Source organism: Engystomops pustulosus, chromosome 4 (genome assembly GCF_040894005.1).
Source record: "Engystomops pustulosus chromosome 4, aEngPut4.maternal, whole genome shotgun sequence".
Classification (NCBI taxonomy): domain Eukaryota; kingdom Metazoa; phylum Chordata; class Amphibia; order Anura; family Leptodactylidae; genus Engystomops; species Engystomops pustulosus.
In genome coordinates, this window is record NC_092414.1 from 5465678 (window position 1) to 5490391 (window position 24714).

Here is a 24714-nt window from a genome sequence, read left to right on the forward strand (position 1 = left end):
ACTCCTCCTGTGTCCCCTCTATCTCCTCATAGAGTGTAAGCTCTTGTGATCAGGACCCTCACTCCTCCTGTGTCCTCTCTCTCCCCATAGAGTGTAAGCTCTTGTGATCAGGACCCTCCCTCCTCCTGTGTCCCCTCTCTCCTCATAGAGTGTAAGCTCTTGTGATCAGGACCCTCACTCCTCTCCATCTCCCCATAGAGTGTAAGCTCTTGTGATCAGGACCCTCCCTCCTCCTGTGTCCTCTCTCTCCTCATAGAGTGTAAGCTCTTGTGATCAGGACCCTCACTCCTCCTGTGTCCTGTATCTCCTCATAGAGTGTAAGCTCTTGTGATCAGGACCCTCACTCCTCCTGTGTCCCCTCCATCTCCTCATAGAGTGTAAGCTCTTGTGATCAGGACCCTCACTCCTCCTGTGTCTCCCTCTCTCCTCATAGAGTGTAAGCTCTTGTGATCAGGACCCTCACTCCTCCTGTGTCCCCTGTATCTCCTCATAGAGTGCAAGCTCTTGTGATCAGGGCCCTCACTCCTCCTGTGTCCCCTCTCTCCTCATAGAGTGTAAGCTCTTGTGATCAGGACCCTCACTCCTCTCCATCTCCCCATAGAGTGTAAGCTCTTGTGATCAGGACCCTCCCTCCTCCTGTGTCCTCTCTCTCCTCATAGAGTGTAAGCTCTTGTGCTCAGGACCCTCACTCCTCCTGTGTCCCCTCTATCTCCTCATAGAGTGTAAGCTCTTGTGATCAGGACCCTCACTCCTCCTGTGTCCTGTATCTCCTCATAGAGTGTAAGCTCTTGTGATCAGGACCCTCCCTCCTTCTGTGTCCCCTCTCTCCTCATAGAGTGTAAGCTCTTGTGATCAGGACCCTCACTCCTCCTGTGTCCCCTCTATCTCCTCATAGAGTGTAAGCTCTTGTGATCAGGACCCTCCCTCCTCCTGTGTCCCCTCTCTCCTCATAGAGTGTAAGCTCTTGTGATCAGGACCCTCACTCCTCCTGTGTCTCCCTCTCTCCTCATAGAGTGTAAGCTCTTGTGCTCAGGACCCTCACTCCTCCTGTGTCCCCCCTATCTCCTCATAGAGTGTAAGCTCTTGTGATCAGGACCCTCCCTCCTCCTGTGTCCTCTCTCTCCTCATAGAGTGTAAGCTCTTGTGATCAGGACCCTCCCTTCCTCCTGTGTCCTCTCCATCTCCTCATAGAGTGTAAGCTCTTGTGATCAGGACCCTCCCTCCTCCTGTGTCCTCTCTCTCCTCAGAGTGTAAGCTCTTGTGATCAGGACCCTCCCTCCTCCTGTGTCCTCTCCATCTCCTCATAGAGTGTAAGCTCTTGTGATCAGGACCCTCCCTCCTCCTGTGTCCTCTCCATCTCCTCATAGAGTGTAAGCTCTTGTGATCAGGACCCTCCCTCCTCCTGTGTCCTCTCTCTCCTCATAGAGTGTAAGCTCTTGTGATCAGGACCCTCCCTCCTCCTGTGTCCTCTCTCTCCTCATAGAGTGTAAGCTCTTGTGATCAGGACCCTCACTCCTCCTGTGTCCTGTATCTCCTCATAGAGTGTAAGCTCTTGTGATCAGGGTCCTCACTCCTCCTGTGTCCCCTCTATCTCCTCATAGAGTGTAAGCTCTTGTGATCAGGGCCCTCACTCCTCCTGTGTCCCATCTCCTCATAGAGTGTAAGCTCTTGTGATCAGGGCCCTCACTCCTCCTGTGTCCCATCTCCTCATAGAGTGTAAGCTCTTGTGATCAGGGCCCTCACTCCTCCTGTGTCCTCTCTATCTCCTCATAGAGTGTAAGCTCTTGTGCTCAGGACCCTCACTCCTCCTGTGTCCTCTCTCTCCTCATAGAGTGTAAGCTCTTGTGATCAGGACCCTCACTCCTCCTGTGTCCTCTCTCTCCCCATAGAGTGTAAGCTCTTGTGATCAGGACCCTCCCTCCTCCTGTGTCCCCTCTCTCCTCATAGAGTGTAAGCTCTTGTGATCAGGACCCTCACTCCTCCTGTGTCCTCTCTATCTCCTCATAGAGTGTAAGCTCTTGTGATCAGGACCCTCACTCCTCCTGTGTTCCCCTCCATCTCCCCATAGAGTGTAAGCTCTTGTGATCAGGACCCTAACTCCTCTCCATCTCCCCATAGAGTGTAAGCTCTTGTGATCAGGACCCTCACTCCTCCTGTGTCCCCTCATAGAGTGTAAGCTCTTGTGATCAGGACCCTCACTCCTCTCTATCTCCCCATAGAGTGTAAGCTCTTGTGATCAGGACCCTCACTCCTCTCCATCTCCCCATAGAGTGTAAGCTCTTGTGATCAGGACCCTCACTCCTCCTGTGTCCCCTCATAGAGTGTAAGCTCTTGTGATCAGGACCCTCACTCCTCTCTATCTCCTCATAGAGTGTAAGCTCCATTTCTTTGCACTGTCCGGGTGTAGCCAGGAGATATTTGGACACCAGAAAGGAACAATTGCCAAGCATGAAATGAAAATAATTCCTGGAGCGGCTCGCGGAGGCGTCTGCCAGGAAAACTTATTGGAAACAGATTGGGATTCATCGCTTCATAATAACCGAGACGTTATCTGTACTGAAACACTAAGAGCGGGGCGTACGGGGCGAGCAAGGATCCAAAACTAACAACCCATATAGTATAGATACACAAAGTAACCCCCTCCCATACAGATAGATACAGAGGATAGAGATACAATGTAACCTCCTCCCGTATAGATACAGAGGATAGAGACACAATGTAACCCCCTCCCGTATAGATACAGAGGATAGAGATACAATGTAACCCCCTCCCGTATAGATACAGAGGATAGAGATACAATGTAACCTCCTCCCGTATAGATACAGAGGATAGAGATACAATGTAACCTCCTCCCGTATAGATACAGAGGATAGAGATACAATGTAACCTCCTCCCGTATAGATACAGAGGATAGAGATACAATGTAACCTCCTCCCGTATAGATACAGAGGATAGAGACACAATGTAACCCCCTCCCGTATAGATACAGAGGATAGAGATACAATGTAACCTCCTCCCGTATAGATACAGAGGATAGAGATACAATGTAACCTCCTCCCGTATAGATACAGAGGATAGAGATACAATGTAACCCCCTCACGTATAGATACAGAGGATAGAGATACAATGTAACCTCCTCCCGTATAGATACAGAGGATAGAGATACAATGTAACCTCCTCCCGTATAGATACAGAGGATAGAGATACAATGTAACCTCCTCCAGTATAGATACAGAGGATAGAGATACAATGTAACCCCCTCCCGTATAGATACAGAGGATAGAGATACAATGTAACCCCCTCCCGTATAGATACAGAGGATAGAGATACAATGTAACCTCCTCCAGTATAGATACAGAGGATAGAGATACAATGTAACCCCCTCCCGTATAGATACAGAGGATAGAGATACAATGTAACCCCCTCCCGTATAGATACAGAGGATAGAGATACAATGTAACCTCCTCCCGTATAGATACAGAGGATAGAGACACAATGTAACCCCCTCACATACAGATAGATACAGAGGATAGAGACACAATGTAACCCCCTCCCGTATAGATACAGAGGATAGAGATACAATGTAACCTCCTCCCGTATAGATACAGAGGATAGAGATACAATGTAACCCCCTCCCGTATAGATACAGAGGATAGAGATACAATGTAACCCCCTCCCATATAGATACAGAGGATAGAGATACAATGTAACCCCCTCCCGTATAGATACAGAGGATAGAGATACAATGTAACCCCCTCCCGTATAGATACAGAGGATAGAGATACAATGTAACCTCCTCCCGTATAGATACAGAAGATAGAGATACAATGTAACCTCCTCCCGTATAGATACAGAGGACAGAGATACAATGTAACCTCCTCCCGTATAGATAGAGGATAGAGATACAATGTAACCCCCTCCCGTATAGATAGATACAGAGGATAGAGATACAATGTAACCTCCTCCCGTATAGATACAGAGGATAGAGATACAATGTAACCCCCTCACATACAGATAGATACAGAGGATAGAGATACAATGTAACCCCCTCCCGTATAGATAGATACAGAGGATAGAGATACAATGTAACCTCCTCCCGTATAGATACAGAGGATAGAGATACAATGTAACCCCCTCACATACAGATAGATACAGAGGATAGAGATACAATGTAACCCCCTCCCGTATAGATAGATACAGAGGATAGAGATACAATGTAACCCCCTCCCGTATAGATACAGAGGATAGAGATACAATGTAACCCCCTCCCGTATAGATACAGAGGATAGAGATACAATGTAACCTCCTCCCGTATAGATACAGAGGATAGAGATACAATGTAACCTCCTCCCGTATAGATACAGAGGATAGAGACACAATGTAACCTCCTCCCGTATAGATACAGAGGATAGAGATACAATGTAACCTCCTCCCGTATAGATACAGAGGATAGAGACACAATGTAACCTCCTCCCGTATAGATACAGAGGATAGAGACACAATGTAACCTCCTCCCGTATAGATACAGAGGATAGAGATACAATGTAACCCCCTCCCGTATAGATACAGAGGATAGAGATACAATGTAACCCCCTCACATACAGATAGATACAGAGGATAGAGATACAATGTAACCCCCTCCCGTATAGATAGATACAGAGGATAGAGATACAATGTAACCTCCTCCCGTATAGATACAGAGGATAGAGATACAATGTAACCCCCTCACATACAGATAGATACAGAGGATAGAGATACAATGTAACCCCCTCCCGTATAGATAGATACAGAGGATAGAGATACAATGTAACCTCCTCCCGTATAGATACAGAGGATAGAGATACAATGTAACCCCCTCCCGTATAGATAGATACAGAGGATAGAGATACAATGTAACCTCCTCCCATATAGATACAGAGGATAGAGATACAATGTAACCCCCTCCCGTATAGATACAGAGGATAGAGATACAATGTAACCTCCTCCCGTATAGATACAGAGGATAGAGATACAATGTAACCTCCTCCCGTATAGATACAGAGGATAGAGATACAATGTAACCCCCTCCCGTATAGATACAGAGGATAGAGATACAATGTAACCCCCTCCCGTATAGATACAGAGGATAGAGATACAATGTAACCCCCTCACATACAGATAGATACAGAGTATAGAGATACAATGTAACCCCCTCCCGTATAGATACAGAGGATAGAGATACAATGTAACCTCCTCCCGTATAGATACAGAGGATAGAGATACAATGTAACCTCCTCCCGTATAGATACAGAGGATAGAGATACAATGTAACCTCCTCCCGTATAGATACAGAGGATAGAGATACAATGTAACCTCCTCCCGTATAGATACAGAGGATAGAGATACAATGTAACCTCCTCCAGTATAGATACAGAGGATAGAGACACAATGTAACCCCCTCACATACAGATACAGAGGATAGAGATACAATGTAACCTCCTCCCGTATAGATACAGAGGATAGAGATACAATGTAACCTCCTCCAGTATAGATACAGAGGATAGAGATACAATGTAACCTCCTCCCGTATAGATACAGAGGATAGAGACACAATGTAACCTCCTCCCGTATAGATACAGAGGATAGAGATACAATGTAACCCCCTCCCGTATAGATACAGAGGATAGAGATACAATGTAACCTCCTCCCGTATAGATACAGAGGATAGAGATACAATGTAACCCCCTCCCGTATAGATACAGAGGATAGAGATACAATGTAACCCCCTCCCGTATAGATACAGAGGATAGAGATACAATGTAACCCCCTCACATACAGATAGATACAGAGTATAGAGATACAATGTAACCCCCTCCCGTATAGATACAGAGGATAGAGATACAATGTAACCTCCTCCCGTATAGATACAGAGGATAGAGATACAATGTAACCTCCTCCCGTATAGATACAGAGGATAGAGATACAATGTAACCCCCTCCCGTATAGATACAGAGGATAGAGATACAATGTAACCTCCTCCCGTATAGACACAGAGGATAGAGATACAATGTAACCTCCTCCCGTATAGATACAGAGGATAGAGATACAATGTAACCCCCTCCCGTATAGATACAGAGGATAGAGATACAATGTAACCCCCTCCCGTATAGATACAGAGGATAGAGATACAATGTAACCCCCTCCCGTATAGATACAGAGGATAGAGATACAATGTAACCTCCTCCCGTATAGATACAGAGGACAGAGATACAATGTAACCCCCTCCCGTATAGATACAGAGGATAGAGATACAATGTAACCCCCTCCCGTATAGATACAGAGGACAGAGATACAATGTAACCTCCTCCCGTATAGATACAGAGGATAGAGATACAATGTAACCTCCTCCCGTATAGATACAGAGGACAGAGATACAATGTAACCCCCTCCCGTATAGATACAGAGGATAGAGATACAATGTAACCTCCTCCCGTATAGATACAGAGGATAGAGATACAATGTAACCCCCTCCCGTATAGATACAGAGGATAGAGATACAATGTAACCCCCTCCCGTATAGATACAGAGGATAGAGATACAATGTAACCTCCTCCCGTATAGATACAGAGGATAGAGATACAATGTAACCTCCTCCCGTATAGATACAGAGGATAGAGACACAATGTAACCTCCTCCCGTATAGATACAGAGGATAGAGATACAATGTAACCTCCTCCCGTATAGATACAGAGGATAGAGATACAATGTAACCCCCTCCCGTATAGATACAGAGGACAGAGATACAATGTAACCCCCTCCCGTATAGATACAGAGGAGACTCCAGTGCAGACTGCACCCAGACACTTCAGGATTCTCCACATCTCTGCTTGCTGTCAGTAGGAGGAGACAGCAGTGAGTGGGTTAAGTGCAGCGTCATGCGCGCCCCCACTCCCCGCTGCAGCGCGACACTGCGCGGCGGCCATCTTTTCCAGGGGATTAATGTCAACGCGGGCAGTACGATAAAACAGGGAACAAAAGCCCCCCGCCAGGCCCATTAGCCCCCGCCGCCGGCAGCTTATCCACATCTCAGGGGCGGCCGCCAAATATGTAAATAGACAGAGACTAACAAATGCCCCGGCCGGGCCCTCACAGCGGGGCCCCAGGAGACACGAGGAGCAACAAGATGTCACATCAAGAGACCCGAGCCCCCGACAGGAGGGGTCCATAAGCAAAGAGACCCCCGAGCCGCCGGCAGGAGGGGTCCATAAGCAAAGAGACCCCCGAGACCCCGACAGGACAGGTCCATAAGCAAAGAGACCCCTGAGACCCCGACAGGACGGGTCCATAATACCCTCAATATACCCCAAAGAGAGACAAAAAACGATCACACAGGCCACAGCTGAGGGTCTGTTACACTTGCATCCAGTCTACATGTTGCTCTGGAGACTCCAGGCTGATACATTGGACAGGAAAGAGACTTGTGATGCCCTTGTGTCTGGACACACATGTAACAAACCCTCAGCTGTAAGAGGTTCACATTTATACTACTGAGGGAGGCAGAGATGTTGGTAAATGATTCAGGACCAGTGGCGCCCCCTACCTCTATCTTGTCAGTCTTGGCATCACCCCAGTAGATCTTCCCTTCCGCATAGTCCAGAGCCAGTCCATTGGGCCACCCGAGAGAAGTGTTCACCAGCACAAGACGATCCGTACCGTCCATCGCAGCGCGCTCGATTTTGGGAGTTTCTCCCCAGTCTGTCCAGTACATGTAACTAAGGAGGAAGCAGGAGAAGGATACAGGGGTGTTATACAGAGATCTGATATACTAGCTCCCCCTAGTGGTGGTGTATAATGTGTATGTAGTGATCTCCCCCTAGTGGTGGTGTATAATGTGTATGTAGTGATCTCCTCCTAGTGGTGGTGTATAATGTGTATGTAGTGATCTCCCCCTAGTGGTGGTGTATAATATGTATGTAGTGATCTCCCCCTAGTGGTGGTGTATAATATGTATGTAGTGATCTCCCCCTAGTGGTGGTGTATAATGTGTATGTAGTGATCTCCTCCTAGTGGTGGTGTATAATCTGTATGTAGTGATCTCCCCCTAGTGGTGGTGTATAATGTGTATGTAGTGATCTCCCCCTAGTGGTGGTGTATAATGTGTATGTAGTGATCTCCCCCTAGTGGTGGTGTATAATGTGTATGTAGTGATCTCCCCCTAGTGGTGGTGTATAATGTGTATGTAGTGATCTCCCCCTAGTGGTGGTGTATAATCTGTATGTAGTGATCTCCCCCTAGTGGTGGTGTATAATATGTATGTAGTGATCTCCCCCTAGTGGTGGTGTATAATCTGTATGTAGTGATCTCCCCCTAGTGGTGGTGTATAATCTGTATGTAGTGATCTCCCCCTAGTGGTGGTGTATAATCTGTATGTAGTGATCTCCTCCTAGTGGTGGTGTATAATGTGTATGTAGTGATCTCCCCCTAGTGGTGGTGTATAATGTGTATGTAGTGATCTCCTCCTAGTGGTGGTGTATAATCTGTATGTAGTGATCTCCTCCTTGTGGTGGTGTATAATCTGTATGTAGTGATCTCCCCATAGTGGTGGTGTATAATCTGTATGTAGTGATCTCCTCCTAGTGGTGATGTATAATCTGTATGTAGTGATCTCCCCCTAGTGGTGGTGTATAATGTGTATGTAGTGATCTCCCCCTAGTGGTGGTGTATAATGTGTATGTAGTGATCTCCTCCTAGTGGTGGTGTATAATGTGTATGTAGTGAGCTCCCCCTAGTGGTGGTGTATAATCTGTATGTAGTGAGCTCCTCCTAGTGGTGGTGTATAATATGTATGTAGTGATCTCCTCCTAGTGGTGGTGTATAATCTGTATGTAGTGATCTCCTCCTAGTGGTGGTGTATAATGTGTATGTAGTGAGCTCCCCCTAGTGGTGGTGTATAATGTGTATGTAGTGATCTCCCCCTAGTGGTGATGTATAATGTGTATGTAGTGATCTCCCCCTAGTGGTGGTGTATAATGTGTATGTAGTGATCTCCCCCTAGTGGTGGTGTATAATGTGTATGTAGTGATCTCCCCCTAGTGGTGGTGTATAATGTGTATGTAGTGATCTCCCCCTAGTGGTGGTGTATAATGTGTATGTAGTGATCTCCCCCTAGTGGTGGTGTATAATGTGTATGTAGTGATCTCCTCCTAGTGGTGGTGTATAATGTGTATGTAGTGAGCTCCCCCTAGTGGTGGTGTATAATGTGTATGTAGTGATCTCCTCCTAGTGGTGGTGTATAATGTGTATGTAGTGATCTCCTCCTAGTGGTGGTGTATAATGTGTATGTAGTGATCTCCTCCTAGTGGTGGTGTATAATGTGTATGTAGTGAGCTCCCCCTAGTGGTGGTGTATAATCTGTATGTAGTGATCTCCCCCTAGTGGTGGTGTATAATGTGTATGTAGTGAGCTCCCCCTAGTGGTGGTGTATAATGTGTATGTAGTGAGCTCCCCCTAGTGGTGGTGTATAATGTGTATGTAGTGATCTCCTCCTAGTGGTGGTGTATAATGTGTATGTAGTGATCTCCCCCTAGTGGTGGTGTATAATGTGTATGTAGTGAGCTCCCCCTAGTGGTGGTGTATAATGTGTATGTAGTGATCTCCCCCTAGTGGTGGTGTATAATGTGTATGTAGTGATCTCCCCCTAGTGGTGGTGTATAATGTGTATGTAGTGATCTCCTCCTAGTGGTGGTGTATAATGTGTATGTAGTGATCTCCCCCTAGTGGTGGTGTATAATGTGTATGTAGTGAGCTCCCCCTAGTGGTGGTGTATAATGTGTATGTAGTGAGCTCCCCCTAGTGGTGGTGTATAATGTGTATGTAGTGATCTCCTCCTAGTGGTGGTGTATAATGTGTATGTAGTGATCTCCCCCTAGTGGTGGTGTATAATGTGTATGTAGTGAGCTCCCCCTAGTGGTGGTGTATAATGTGTATGTAGTGATCTCCCCCTAGTGGTGGTGTATAATGTGTATGTAGTGATCTCCCCCTAGTGGTGGTGTATAATGTGTATGTAGTGATCTCCTCCTAGTGGTGGTGTATAATGTGTATGTAGTGATCTCCCCCTAGTGGTGATGTATAATGTGTATGTAGTGATCTCCTCCTAGTGGTGGTGTATAATGTGTATGTAGTGAGCTCCCCCTAGTGGTGGTGTATAATCTGTATGTAGTGATCTCCTCCTAGTGGTGGTGTATAATGTGTATGTAGTGATCTCCCCCTAGTGGTGGTGTATGTGTATGTAGTGATCTCCTCCTAGTGGTGGTGTATAATGTGTATGTAGTGATCTCCCCCTAGTGGTGGTGTATAATGTGTATGTAGTGATCTCCCCCTAGTGGTGGTGTATAATCTGTATGTAGTGATCTCCTCCTAGTGGTGGTGTATAATGTGTATGTAGTGATCTCCTCCTAGTGGTGGTGTATAATGTGTATGTAGTGATCTCCTCCTAGTGGTGGTGTATAATGTGTATGTAGTGATCTCCCCCTAGTGGTGGTGTATAATCTGTATGTAGTGATCTCCTCCTAGTGGTGGTGTATAATGTGTATGTAGTGAGCTCCTCCTAGTGGTGGTGTATAATGTGTATGTAGTGATCTCCTCCTAGTGGTGGTGTATAATCTGTATGTAGTGATCTCCTCCTAGTGGTGGTGTATAATGTGTATGTAGTGATCTCCCCCTAGTGGTGGTGTATAATCTGTATGTAGTGATCTCCCCCTAGTGGTGGTGTATAATGTGTATGTAGTGATCTCCTCCTAGTGGTGGTGTATAATGTGTATGTAGTGAGCTCCCCCTAGTGGTGATGTATAATGTGTATGTAGTGATCTCCTCCTAGTGGTGGTGTATAATGTGTATGTAGTGATCTCCTCCTAGTGGTGGTGTATAATGTGTATGTAGTGATCTCCTCCTAGTGGTGGTGTATAATGTGTATGTAGTGATCTCCTCCTAGTGGTGGTGTATAATGTGTATGTAGTCATCTTCCCCCTAGTGGTGGTGTATAATGTGTATGTAGTGATCTCCCCCTAGTGGTGGTGTATAATGTGTATGTAGTGATCTCCCCCTAGTGGTGGTGTATAATGTGTATGTAGTGAGCTCCCCCTAGTGGTGGTGTATAATGTGTATGTAGTGATCTCCTCCTAGTGGTGGTGTATAATGTGTATGTAGTCATCTTCCCCCTAGTGGTGGTGTATAATGTGTATGTAGTGATCTCCCCCTAGTGGTGGTGTATAATGTGTATGTAGTGATCTCCCCCTAGTGGTGGTGTATAATGTGTATGTAGTGATCTCCTCCTAGTGGTGGTGTATAATGTGTATGTAGTGATCTCCCCCTAGTGGTGGTGTATAATGTGTATGTAGTGATCTCCTCCTAGTGGTGGTGTATAATCTGTATGTAGTGATCTCCTCCTAGTGGTGGTGTATAATCTGTATGTAGTGATCTCCCCCTAGTGGTGGTGTATAATGTGTATGTAGTGATCTCCTCCTAGTGGTGGTGTATAATCTGTATGTAGTGATCTCCCCCTAGTGGTGGTGTATAATCTGTATGTAGTGATCTCCCCCTAGTGGTGGTGTATAATGTGTATGTAGTGATCTCCTCCTAGTGGTGGTGTATAATGTGTATGTAGTGATCTCCTCCTAGTGGTGGTGTATAATCTGTATGTAGTGATCTCCCCCTAGTGGTGGTGTATAATGTGTATGTAGTGATCTCCTCCTAGTGGTGGTGTATAATGTGTATGTAGTGATCTCCTCCTAGTGGTGGGGTATATATGTATATGAGGAGCTCCCCCTAGTGGTGGGGTATGTATGTGTATGAGGAGCTCCCCCTAGTGGTGGGGTATATATGTATATGAGGAGCTCCCCCTAGTGGTGGGGTATATATGTATATAGTGAGCTCCTCCTAGTGGTGGGGTATATATGTATGAGGAGCTCCCCCTAGTGGTGGGGTATAATGTGTATGAGGAGCTCCCCCTAGTGGTGGGGTATATATGTATATGAGGAGCTCCCCCTAGTGGTGGGGTATATATGTATATAGTGAGCTCCTCCTAGTGGTGGTGTATATATGTATGAGGAGCTCCCCCTAGTGGTGGGGTATATATGTATATGAGGAGCTCCCCCTAGTGGTGGGGTATATATGTATATAGTGAGCTCCTCCTAGTGGTGGGGTATATATGTATGAGGAGCTCCCCCTAGTGGTGGGGTATAATGTGTATGAGGAGCTCCCCCTAGTGGTGGGGTATATATGTATATGAGGAGCTCCCCCTAGTGGTGGGGTATATATGTATATAGTGAGCTCCTCCTAGTGGTGGTGTATATATGTATGAGGAGCTCCCCCTAGTGGTGGGGTATATATGTATATAGTGAGCTCCCCCTAGTGGTGGGGTATATATGTATATGAGGAGCTCCCCCTAGTGGTGGGGTATATATACAGTATCACACATCTTACCCATGAGCTGGGTCCAGTACGATGGCTCTGGGCTCGTCAAGGTCCTCAGATATGAGAATCTTGCGCATGGTCCCGTTGAGTCGTGTGACCTCGATGCGGTCGGTCCCGGTGTCGGTCCAGTACAGGTTCCGGGCCACCCAGTCCACAGCGATGCCGTCTGGATGAGATACTTGTGATACGATGATGAACTGACTGGAGGAGCCATCGATCTGCGCCCGGCGGATGGCCCGCACCTCGTCGTCCGTCCAGTAGATGTATCCGTCCACCGGGTCGTAGTCGATGGCGATGGCGTGCCGGATGTCATCCAGGGGGAGCACGATGTCGGTGAAGTCCGGGGTGTCCAGGGAGATTCTGCGCAGATCCGTCCTCCGGGCCAGGAGCAGCAGCTCTGTGGCACCTGCAGAGAGTTACAGGGGATATGTCCATGAGGGGGCGCTGCTCCGGTCCCCGGTCTGGGGCGGCATCACTCAGCACAGAGGGGGGAAGATTTAGGTAACGCCCCCCCCCCCCTCTAACACAAACAGGAGGCCCAGGCAGGAGAATTCCTCAATGTTGACATAAGGGCAGGGACGACATTCCAGACCCAGACAAAGGAGGGAGGGAAACACCGAGAGGCCGGACCACAGAACCGCCCAGGAGCCCACGGGAACCGGACCCTACTGCTCCTGTATAGGAACCAGAACCGTCCTGGAGACCACGGGAACCGGACCCTACTGCTCCTGTATAGGAACCAGAACCGTCCTGGAGATCACGGGAACCGCACCCTACCACCCCTGTATAGGAACCAGAACCGTCCTGGAGACCACGGGAACCGGACCCTACTGCTCCTGTATAGGAACCAGAACCGTCCTGGAGACCACGGGAACCGCACCCTACCACCCCTGTATAGGAACCAGAACCGTCCTGGAGACCACGGGAACCGGACCCTACCACCCCTGTATAGGAACCAGAACCGTCCTGGAGACCACAGGAACCGGACCCTACTGCTCCTGTATAGGAACCAGAACCGTCCTGGAGACCACGGGAACCGGACCCTACCGCTCCTGTATAGGAACCAGAACCGTCCTGGAGACCACGGGAACCGCACCCTACCACCCCTGTATAGGAACCAGAACCGTCCTGGAGACCACGGGAACCGGACCCTACCACCCCTGTATAGGAACCAGAACCGTCCTGGAGACCACAGGAACCGGACCCTACTGCTCCTGTATAGGAACCAGAACCGTCCTGGAGACCACAGGAACCGGACCCTACTGCTCCTGTATAGGAACCAGAACCGCCCAGGAGCCCACGGGAACCGGACCCTACTGCTCCTGTATAGGAACCAGAACCGCCCTGGAGCCCACGGGAACCGGACCCTACCGCTCCTGTATAGGAACCAGAACCGTCCTGGAGACCACGGGAACCGGACCCTACCACCCCTGTATAGGAACCAGAACCGTCCTGGAGCCCACGGGAACCGGACCCTACTGCTCCTGTATAGGAACCAGAACCGTCCTGGAGCCCACGGGAACCGGACCCTACTGCTCCTGTATAGGAACCAGAACCGTCCTGGAGCCCACGGGAACCGGACCCTACCGCTCCTGTATAGGAACCAGAACCGTCCTGGAGACCACGGGAACCGGACCCTACCACCCCTGTATAGGAACCAGAACCGTCCTGGAGACCACGGGAACCGGACCCTACTGCTCCTGTATAGGAACCAGAACCGTCCTGGAGACCACGGGAACCGGACCCTACCACCCCTGTATAGGAACCAGAACACTATAGAATCCTCCTGGAGCCCAAACTAACTGGGCCCTACCGCAGTATGCATTCCTGCATAGGAACCAGAACCCCAACACCCCCTCCCCTTCCTCCTGTTTACGGACCAGAACCTAGACCCATTCTGAACTCCACCAAACCCCTCCGGTAAAGGAACTACAACCCCTGCCACCTTCAGAGCTGCACTCACTATTCTGCTGCTGGTGCAGTCACTGTGTACATACATGACATTACTTATCCTGTACTGATCCTGAGTTACATCCTGTATTATACTCCAGAGCTGCACTCACTATTCTGCTGCTGGTGCAGTCACTGTGCACATACATGACATTACTTATCCTGTACTGATCCTGAGTTACATCCTGTATTATACCCCAGAGCTGCACTCACTATTCTGCTGCTGGTGCAGTCACTGTGTACATACATGACATTACTTATCCTGTACTGATCCTGAGTTACATCCTGTATTATACCCCAGAGCTGCACTCACTATTCTGCTGCTGGCGCAGTCACTGTGTGCATACATGACATTACTTATCCTGTACTGATCCTGAGTTACATCCTGTATTATACCTCAGAGCTGCACTCACTATTCTGCTGCTGGTGCAGTCACTGTGTACATACATGACATTACTTATCCTGTACTGATCCTGAGTTACATCCTGTATTATACTCCAGAGCTGCACTCACTATTCTGCTGCTGGTGCAGTCACTGTGTACATACATGACATTACTTATCCTGTACTGATCCTGAGTTACATCCTGTATTATACCCCAGAGCTGCACTCACTATTCTGCTGCTGGTGCAGTCACTGTGTACATACATGACATTACTTATCCTGTACTGATCCTGAGTTACATCCTGTATTATATCCCAGAGCTGCACTCACTATTCTGCTGCTGGTGCAGTCACTGTGTACATACATGACATTACTTATCCTGTACTGATCCTGAGTTACATCCTGTATTATATCCCAGAGCTGCACTCACTATTCTGCTGCTGGTGCAGTCACTGTGTACATACATGACATTACTTATCCTGTACTGATCCTGAGTTACATCCTGTATTATACCCCAGAGCTGCACTCACTATTCTGCTGCTGGTGCAGTCACTGTGTACATACATGACATTACTTATCCTGTACTGATCCTGAGTTACATCCTGTATTATACCCCAGAGCTGCACTCACTATTCTGCTGCTGGTGCAGTCACTGTGTACATACATGACATTACTTATCCTGTACTGATCCTGAGTTACATCCTGTATTATACTCCAGAGCTGCACTCACTATTCTGCTGCTGGTGCAGTCACTGTGTACATACATGACATTACTTATCCTGTACTGATCCTGAGTTACATGCTGTATTATACCCCAGAGCTGCACTCACTATACTGCTGCTGGTGCAGTCACTGTGTACATACATGACATTACTTATCCTGTACTGATCCTGAGTTACATCCTGTATTATACCCCAGAGCTGCACTCACTATTCTGCTGCTGGTGCAGTCACTGTGTACATACATGACATTACTTATCCTGTACTGATCCTGAGTTACATCCTGTATTATACCCCAGAGCTGCACTCACTATTCTGCTGCTGGTGCAGTCACTGTGTACATACATGACATTACTTATCCTGTACTGATCCTGAGTTACATCCTGTATTATGCCCCAGAGCTGCACTCACTATTCTGCTGCTGGTGCATTCACTGTGTACATACATGACATTACTTATCCTGTACTGATCCTGAGTTACATCATGTATTATACCCCAGAGCTGCACTCACTATTCTGCTGCTGGTGCAGTCACTGTGTACATACATGACATTACGTATCCTGCACTGATCCTGAGTTACATCCTGTATTATACTCCAGAGCTGCACTCACTATTCTGCTGCTGGTGCAGTCACTGTGTACATACATGACATTACTTATCCTGAGTTACATCCTGTATTATACCCCAGAGCTGCACTCACTATTCTGCTGCTGGTGCAGTCACTGTGTACATACATGACATTACTTATCCTGTACTGATCCTGAGTTACATCCTGTATTATACCCCAGAGCTGCACTCACTATTCTGCTGCTGGTGCAGTCACTGTGTACATACATGACATTACTTATCCTGTACTGATCCTGAGTTACATCCTGTATTATACCCCAGAGCTGCACTCACTATTCTGCTGCTGGTGCAGTCACTGTGTACATACATGACATTACTTATCCTGTACTGATCCTGAGTTACATCCTGTATTATACTCCAGAGCTGCACTCACTATTCTGCTGCTGGTGCAGTCACTGTGTACATACATGACATTACTTATCCTGTACTGATCCTGAGTTACATCCTGTATTATACCCCAGAGCTGCACTCACTATTCTGCTGCTGGTGCAGTCACTGTGTACATACATGACATTACTTATCCTGTACTGATCCTGAGTTACATCCTGTATTATACTCCAGAGCTGCACTCACTATTCTGCTGCTGGTGCAGTCACTGTGTACATACATGACATTACTTATCCTGTACTGATCCTGAGTTACGTCCTGTATTATACTCCAGAGCTGTACTCACTATTCTGCTGCTGGTGCAGTCACTGTGTACATACATGACATTACTTATCCTGTACTGATCCTGAGTTACATCCTGTATTATACTCCAGAGCTGCACTCACTATTCTGCTGCTGGTGCAGTCACTGTGTACATACATGACATTACTTATCCTGTACTGATCCTGAGTTACATCCTGTATTATACCCCAGAGCTGCACTCACTATTCTGCTGCTGGTGCAGTCACTGTGTACATACATGACATTACTTATCCTGTACTGATCCTGAGTTACATCCTGTATTATACTCCAGAGCTGCACTCACTATTCTGCTGCTGGTGCAGTCACTGTGTACATACATGACATTACTTATCCTGTACTGATCCTGAGTTACATCCTGTATTATACCCCAGAGCTGCACTCACTATTCTGCTGCTGGTGCAGTCACTGTGTACATACATAACATTACTTATCCTGTACTGATCCTGAGTTACATCCTGTATTATACTCCAGAGCTGCACTCACTATTCTGCTGCTGGTGCAGTCACTGTGTACATACATAACATTACTTATCCTGTACTGATCCTGAGTTACATCCTGTATTATACCCCAGAGCTGCACTCACTATTCTGCTGCTGGTGCAGTCACTGTGTACATACATGACATTACTTATCCTGTACTGATCCTGAGTTACATCCTGTATTATACCCCAGAGCTGCACACACTATTCTGCTGCTGGAGCAGTCACTGTGTACATACATGACATTACTTATCCTGTACTGATCCTGAGTTACATCCTGTATTATACCCCAGAGCTGCACTCACTATTCTGCTGCTGGTGCAGTCACTGTGTACATACATGACATTACTTATCCTGTACTGATCCTGAGTTACATCCTGTATTATACCCCAGAGCTGCACTCACTATTCTGCTGCTGGTGCAGTCACTGTGTACATACATGACATTACTTATCCTGTACTGATCCTGAGTTACATCCTGTATTATACTCCAGAGCTGCACTCACTATTCTGCTGCTGGTGCAGTCACTGTGTACATACATGACATTACTTATCCTGTACTGATCCTGAGTTACATCCTGTATTATACCCCAGAGCTGCACTCACTATTCTGCTGCTGGTGCAGTCACTGTGTACATACATGACATTACTTATCCTGTACTGATCCTGAGTTACATCCTGTATTATACCCCAGAGCTGCACTCACTATTCTGCTGCTGGTGCAGTCACTGTGTACATACATGACATTACTTATCCTGTACTGACCCCGAGTTACATCCTGTATTATACTCCAGAGCTGCACTCACTATTCTGCTGCTGGTGCAGTCACTGTGTACATACATGACATTACTCATCCTGTACTGATCCTGAGTTACATCCAGTATTATACTCCAGAGCTGCACTCACTATTCTGCTGCTGGTGGAGTCACTGTGTACATACATGACATTACTTATCCTGTACTGATCCTGAGTTACATCCTGTATTATACTCCAGAGCTGCACTCACTATTCTGCTGCTGGTGGAGTCACTGTGCACATACATGACATTACTTATCCTGTACTGATCCTGAGTTACATCCTGTATTATACCCCAGAGCTGCACTCACTATTCTGCTGCTGGTGCAGTCACTGTGTACATACATGACATTACTTATCCTGTACTGATCCTGAGTTACATCCTGTATTATACCCCAGAGCTGCACTCACTATTCTGCTGCTGGTGCAGTCACTGTGTACATACATGACATTACTCATCCTGTACTGATCCTGAGTTACATCCTGTATTATACTCCAGAGCTGCTCTCACTATTCTGCTGGTGCAGTCACTGTGTACATACATGACATTACTTATCCTGTACTGATCCCGAGTTACATCCTGTATTATACCCCAGAGCTGCACTCACTATTCTGCTGCTGGTGGAGTCACTGTGTACATACATGACATTACTTATCCTGTACTGATCCTGAGTTACATCCTGTATTATACCCCAGAGCTGCACTCACTATTCTGCTGCTGGTGCAGTCACTGTGCACATACATGACATTACTGATCCTGCAGAGCTGCACTCACCTTGTAGACAGGTCTTGCCATCCTCCTGCAGTCTCACCCCGGTAGGACAGGCGCACTGGTAGTACGGTGTGACTGGTGACATGAGGCAGAGGTGGGAGCAGCCGCCGTTGTGTCCGGCACATGGATTTGTAGCTGTAGAGGAGATATAGGTGTAACATTCTCTGCTTGCTGTCCCCCATGCTGTACCCTGCAGCGCACTCCCTGACTACTTACCGTTTGGTTGCCGCTGTTGGCTGAACACATGGATGTCCATGGGGGAGAAGATGTTGCTGTCCACCTCCCTGCGCTCCTCGCCCGTGTACTTGTTACAGGCCAGGATGGAGCGCATGTTCCAGTCCGTCCAGTAGATGGTGTCCCCGTACAGGGTGAGGGCGAAGGGGTGCGGCAGGGACCCTTTCACCACCGTTTGTCTGAAAAAAGGAAGACGATGCAAAAATAAGAAGAGTGAAAATGTGATAACAACGTGCGAGTCCATCCAGTGTCCACAGGGGGCGCCAGAGCCGCCTCCTGCCACAATGGGATCATGTCCTCAGTCACAAGGATCCCTTTATGTAACCAGCCGCCAGGACAAAGGAGACATTATGGAAAAATCATGGAAAGTACAAGCGTCCGCACCGACACTTCCTGCAGGGGAGGGGGAATCAGGAAAAACATCCCCCCACCCCCACACACACACAGGCCGCTGAGGACCCCCAGCTGGAAACCATCAACTCTACAAATACAACTAATTTAGGATCAGTAACACCCCCCCAGGAACACAAAAGAGGGAGGGGGTGCAGACTAAACACAGAGCGGACCCCCGTGTTACACAGGTCTGGTACAGAGCAACGCAGGAGGGAAACACTCACCGGTCACACACATAATACAGCTATACCTCACCCTGCTGTGCTCTGTGCTCTCTGCAGCCAGTGCTATGTATTGTCCCTGGAGAGATGTGTAATCAGGCCTCACACTGCTGTGCTCTGTGCTCTCTGCAGCCAGTGCTATGTATTGTCCCTGGAGAGATGTGTAATAAGACCACACTGCTGTGCTCTGTGCCCTCTGCAGCCAGTGTTATGTATTGTCCCCGGGGAGAGATGTGTAATCAGACCTCACACTGCTGTGCTCTGTGCTCTCTGCAGACAGTGTTATGTATTGTCCCCGGAGAGATGTGTAATCAGACCTCACACTGCTGTGCTCTGTGCTCTCTGTAGCCAGTGTTATGTATTGTCCCTGGAGAGATGTGTAATCAGACCTCACACTGCTGTGCTCTGTGCTCTCTGCAGCCAGTGTTATGTATTGTCCCTGTAGCGATGTGTAATCAGACCTCACACTGCTGTGCTCTGTGCTCTCTGCAGCCAGTGTTATGTATTGTCCCTGGAGAGATGTGTAATCAGACCTCACACTGCTGTGCTCTGTGCTCTCTGCAGCCAGTGTTATGTATTGTCCCTGGAGAGATGTGTAATCAGACCTCACACTGCTGTGCTCTGTGCTCTCTGCAGCCAGTGTTATGTATTGTCCCTGGAGAGATGTGTAATCAGACCTCACACTGCTGTGCTCTGTGCTCTCTGCAGCCAGTGTTATGTATTGTCCCTGGAGAGATGTGTAATCAGACCTCACACTGCTGTGCTCTGTGCTCTCTGCAGCCAGTGTTATGTATTGTCCCTGGAGAGATGTGTAATCAGACCTCACACTGCTGTGCTCTGTGCTCTCTGCAGCCAGTGTTATGTATTGTCCCTGTAGCGATGTGTAATCAGACCTCACACTGCTGTGCTCTGTGCTCTCTGCAGCCAGTGTTATGTATTGTCCCTGTAGCGATGTGTAATCAGACCTCACACTGCTGTGCTCTGTGCTCTCTGCAGCCGGTGTTATGTACTGTCCCTGGAGAGATGTGTAATCAGACCTCACACTGCTGTGCTCAGGGCGAGGCTGGAAGGAGGTGACGACACGTACAGCTGAGGAGCTCGTCACAGTGTAGGATATGACCATAGGGAGGCCACAGGAGGCCTAAAGGGTTAAACTAAGTGACAGGAAGCAAAGGAACAAAAGCTGCAGCAGCGGATCGGGAGGACGCAATATCCTGCAGCTGTGTAAACACCGTAACGCGCACCCGGCACGATCCGACACCCAATCCCGACACTGCTGGGACAGAGCCAAACTCACAGCAACAGGACTGCAGCTTCTCCAGTGCATCCTCACACTGCTGTGCTCTGAGCTTTCTACACAGAGATGTTCCCCACCAACCCCTCCCCCTCTGACTACTAAAGCAGTCACCTAGAGCAACCAGAAGCCGCCTGCTACAGCTTTTACTCAGAGGGAAGGGGCTGGAAGTCCTGGGATATACATCCATACTTCACAGTCCTGCTGCTACTAATAACATACACAAAGGTCTGATTACACATCTCTCCAGGGACAATACATAACACTGGCTGCAGGGAGCACAGAGCACAGCAGTGTGAGGTCTGATTACACATCTCTCCAGGGACAATACATAACACTGGCTGCAGGGAGCACAGAGCACAGCAGTGTGAGGTCTGATTACACATCTCTCCAGGGACAATACATAACACTGGCTGCACAGAGCACAGCAGTGTGAGGTCTGATTACACATCTCTCCAGGGACAGTACATAACACTGACTACAGAGAGCACAGAGCACAGCAGTGTGAGGTCTGATTACACATCTCTCCAGGGACAATACATAACACTGGCTGCAGAGAGCACAGAGCACAGCAGTGTGAGGTCTGGTTACACATCTCTCCAGGGACAATACATAACACTGGCTGCAGGGAGCACAGAGCACAGCAGTGTGAGGTCTGATTACACATCTCTCCAGGGACAATACATAACACTGGCTGCACAGAGCACAGCAGTGTGAGGTCTGATTACACATCTCTCCAGGGACAGTACATAACACTGACTACAGAGAGCACAGAGCACAGCAGTGTGAGGTCTGATTACACATCTCTCCAGGGACAATACATAACACTGGCTGCAGAGAGCACAGAGCACAGCAGTGTGAGGTCTGGTTACACATCTCTCCAGGGACAATACATAACACTGGCTGCAGAGAGCACAGAGCACAGCAGTGTGAGGTATGATTACACATCTCTCCAGGGACAATACATAACACTGGCTGCAGAGGGCACAGAGCACAGCAGTGTGAGGTATGATTACACATCTCTCCAGGGACAATACATAACACTGGCTGCAGAGAGCACAGAGCACAGCAGTGTGAGGTATGATTACACATCTCTCCAGGGACAATACATAACACTGGCTGCAGAGGGCACAGAGCACAGCAGTGTGAGGTCTGATTACACATCTCTCCAAGGACAATACATAACACTGGCTGCAGAGAGCACAGAGCACAGCAGTGTGAGGTCTGATTACACATCTCTCCAGGGACAATACATAACACTGGCTGCAGAGAGCACAGAGCACAGCAGTGTGAGGTCTGATTACACATCTCTCCAGGGACAATACATAGCACTGGCTGCAGAGACCACAGAGCACAGCAGTGTGAGGTCTGATTACACATCTCTCCAGGGACAATACATAACAATGGCTGCACAGAGCACAGCAGTGTGAGGACAAGCTGACATTGCTGCCCCTGCTGGCAGTGGTGGGGTGGTGCACTCACCGGAAGGAGCCGTCCAGGTTGGCCTTGTGGATGAAGCTGAGCTTGGCGTCGGCCCAGTACAGCTTCTGCTCCTCGTAGTCCAGCGTCAGCCCGTTGGGCCAGTATATGTCGGAGTCTATGATGACGGAGCGCAGGGAAGCGTCCATTCCGGCTCGCTCGATCTTCGGCACCTCGCCCCAGTCCGTCCAGTACATGTAACTGCAAGAAATACAGAGCATTAGCTGCGCTGACACTTTGCTACAATGTATCAGGTAGAGAATGATGCTACAGAACCTCAGCTGTGAGACGGGACCGTTTCTATTCACTGACAGCAAGCAGAAGGCACAAGCCACCAGGACAGAGGGCTAAGGTCCAGCACATGGCAGTGTAAGAGCTGGCGTCCAGACTGCAGCAGTACCAAGTAATTATTACCACTGACCCCCGGGCAACACCCTGCAGCCACTACTCATGTCCACGGGATGCAGGGATCCCCTGTAGTCATTACCATCTCTGATCCCGCTCTACAACCCTCCCTCCCTCTCTGATTCAACCCCCTGGGATGCAGAGATCCCCTGTAGTCATCACCATTTTGCAGCTAAAGTTGAAAGATGTTGAAGGGCAGCATATCCTGCACCTCACATGGAGGGCAAAGCCAGAACCTCACAGAGAAGACAACACCAACCTCCCCCATGTGAGGAGGAGGCAGCAATGGAATCCAATCTAGTGCATGGATACATTGTATCAGTGGCATCTTATCTGCAGCGGTACATTGTATCAGTGGCATCTTATCTGCAGCGGTACATTGTATCAGTGGCATCTTATCTGCAGCGGTACATTGTATCAGTGGCATCTTATCTGCAGCGGTACATTGTATCAGTGGCATCTTATCTGCAGCGGTACATTGTATCAGTGGCATCTTATCTGCAGCGGTACATTGTATCAGTGGCATCTTATCTGCAGCGGTACATTGTATCAGTGGCATCTTATCTGCAGCGGTACATTGTATCAGTGGCATCTTATCTGCAGCGGTACATTGTATCAGTGGCATCTTATCTGCAGCGGTACATTGTATCAGTGGCATCTTATCTGCAGCGGTACATTGTATCAGTGGCATCTTATCTGCAGCGGTACATTGTATCAGTGGCATCTTATCTGCAGCGGTACATTGTATCAGTGGCATCTTATCTGCAGCGGTACATTGTATCAGTGGCATCTTATCTGCAGCGGTACATTGTATCAGTGGCATCTTATCTGCAGCGGTACATTGTATCAGTGGCATCTTATCTGCAGCGGTACATTGTATCAGTGGCATCTTATCTGCAGCGATACATTGTATCAGTCACATCTTATCTGCAGCGGTACATTGTATCAGTGGCATCTTTTCTGCAGCGGTACATTGTATCAGTGGCATCTTATCTGCAGCGGTACATTGTATCAGTGGCATCTTATCTGCAGCGGTACATTGTATCAGTCGCATCTTATGTGCAGCGGTACATTGTATCAGTCGCATCTTATCTGCAGCGATACATTGTATCAGTCGCATCTTATCTGCAGCGGTACATTGTATCAGTCGCATCTTATCTGCAGCGGTACATTGTATCAGTCACATCTTATCTGCAGCGGTACATTGTATCAGTGGCATCTTATCTGCAGCGGTACATTGTATCAGTGGCATCTTATCTGCAGCGGTACATTGTATCAGTGGCATCTTATCTGCAGCGGTACATTGTATCAGTGGCATCTTATCTGCAGCGGTACATTGTATCAGTGGCATCTTATCTGCAGCGGTACATTGTATCAGTGGCATCTTATCTGCAGCGGTACATTGTATCAGTGGCATCTTATCTGCAGCGGTACATTGTATCAGTGGCATCTTTTCTGCAGCGGTACATTGTATCAGTGGCATCTTATCTGCAGCGGTACATTGTATCAGTGGCATCTTATCTGCAGCGGTACATTGTATCAGTCGCATCTTATGTGCAGCGGTACATTGTATCAGTCGCATCTTATCTGCAGCGATACATTGTATCAGTCGCATCTTATCTGCAGCGGTACATTGTATCAGTCGCATCTTATCTGCAGCGGTACATTGTATCAGTCACATCTTATCTGCAGCGGTACATTGTATCAGTCGCATCTGGTCTGCAGCGGTACATTGTATCAGTCGCATCTTATCTGCAGCGGTACATTGTATCAGTCGCATCTTATCTGCAGCGATACATTGTATCAGTCGCATCTTATCTGCAGC

At 47.9% G+C, this 24714-nt stretch overlaps 1 protein-coding gene across 3 annotated transcripts in view; it reads right to left on the bottom strand.

The window, feature by feature from the left end:
- LRP6 (LDL receptor related protein 6) overlaps positions 1-24714 on the bottom strand; it is a 47657-nt gene that overhangs the window by 14082 nt on the left and 8861 nt on the right. For all 3 annotated transcript variants that reach the window (XM_072144865.1, XM_072144867.1, XM_072144866.1), the window contains exons 3-7: positions 22488-22685; positions 19080-19276; positions 18867-18998; positions 12460-12856; positions 7580-7751 (exon numbers count right to left, since the gene is read on the bottom strand). In XM_072144865.1, the coding sequence (XP_072000966.1) occupies positions 7580-7751; positions 12460-12856; positions 18867-18998; positions 19080-19276; positions 22488-22685 (1096 nt within the window). The remainder of the gene's footprint in view (positions 1-7579; positions 7752-12459; positions 12857-18866; positions 18999-19079; positions 19277-22487; positions 22686-24714) is intronic.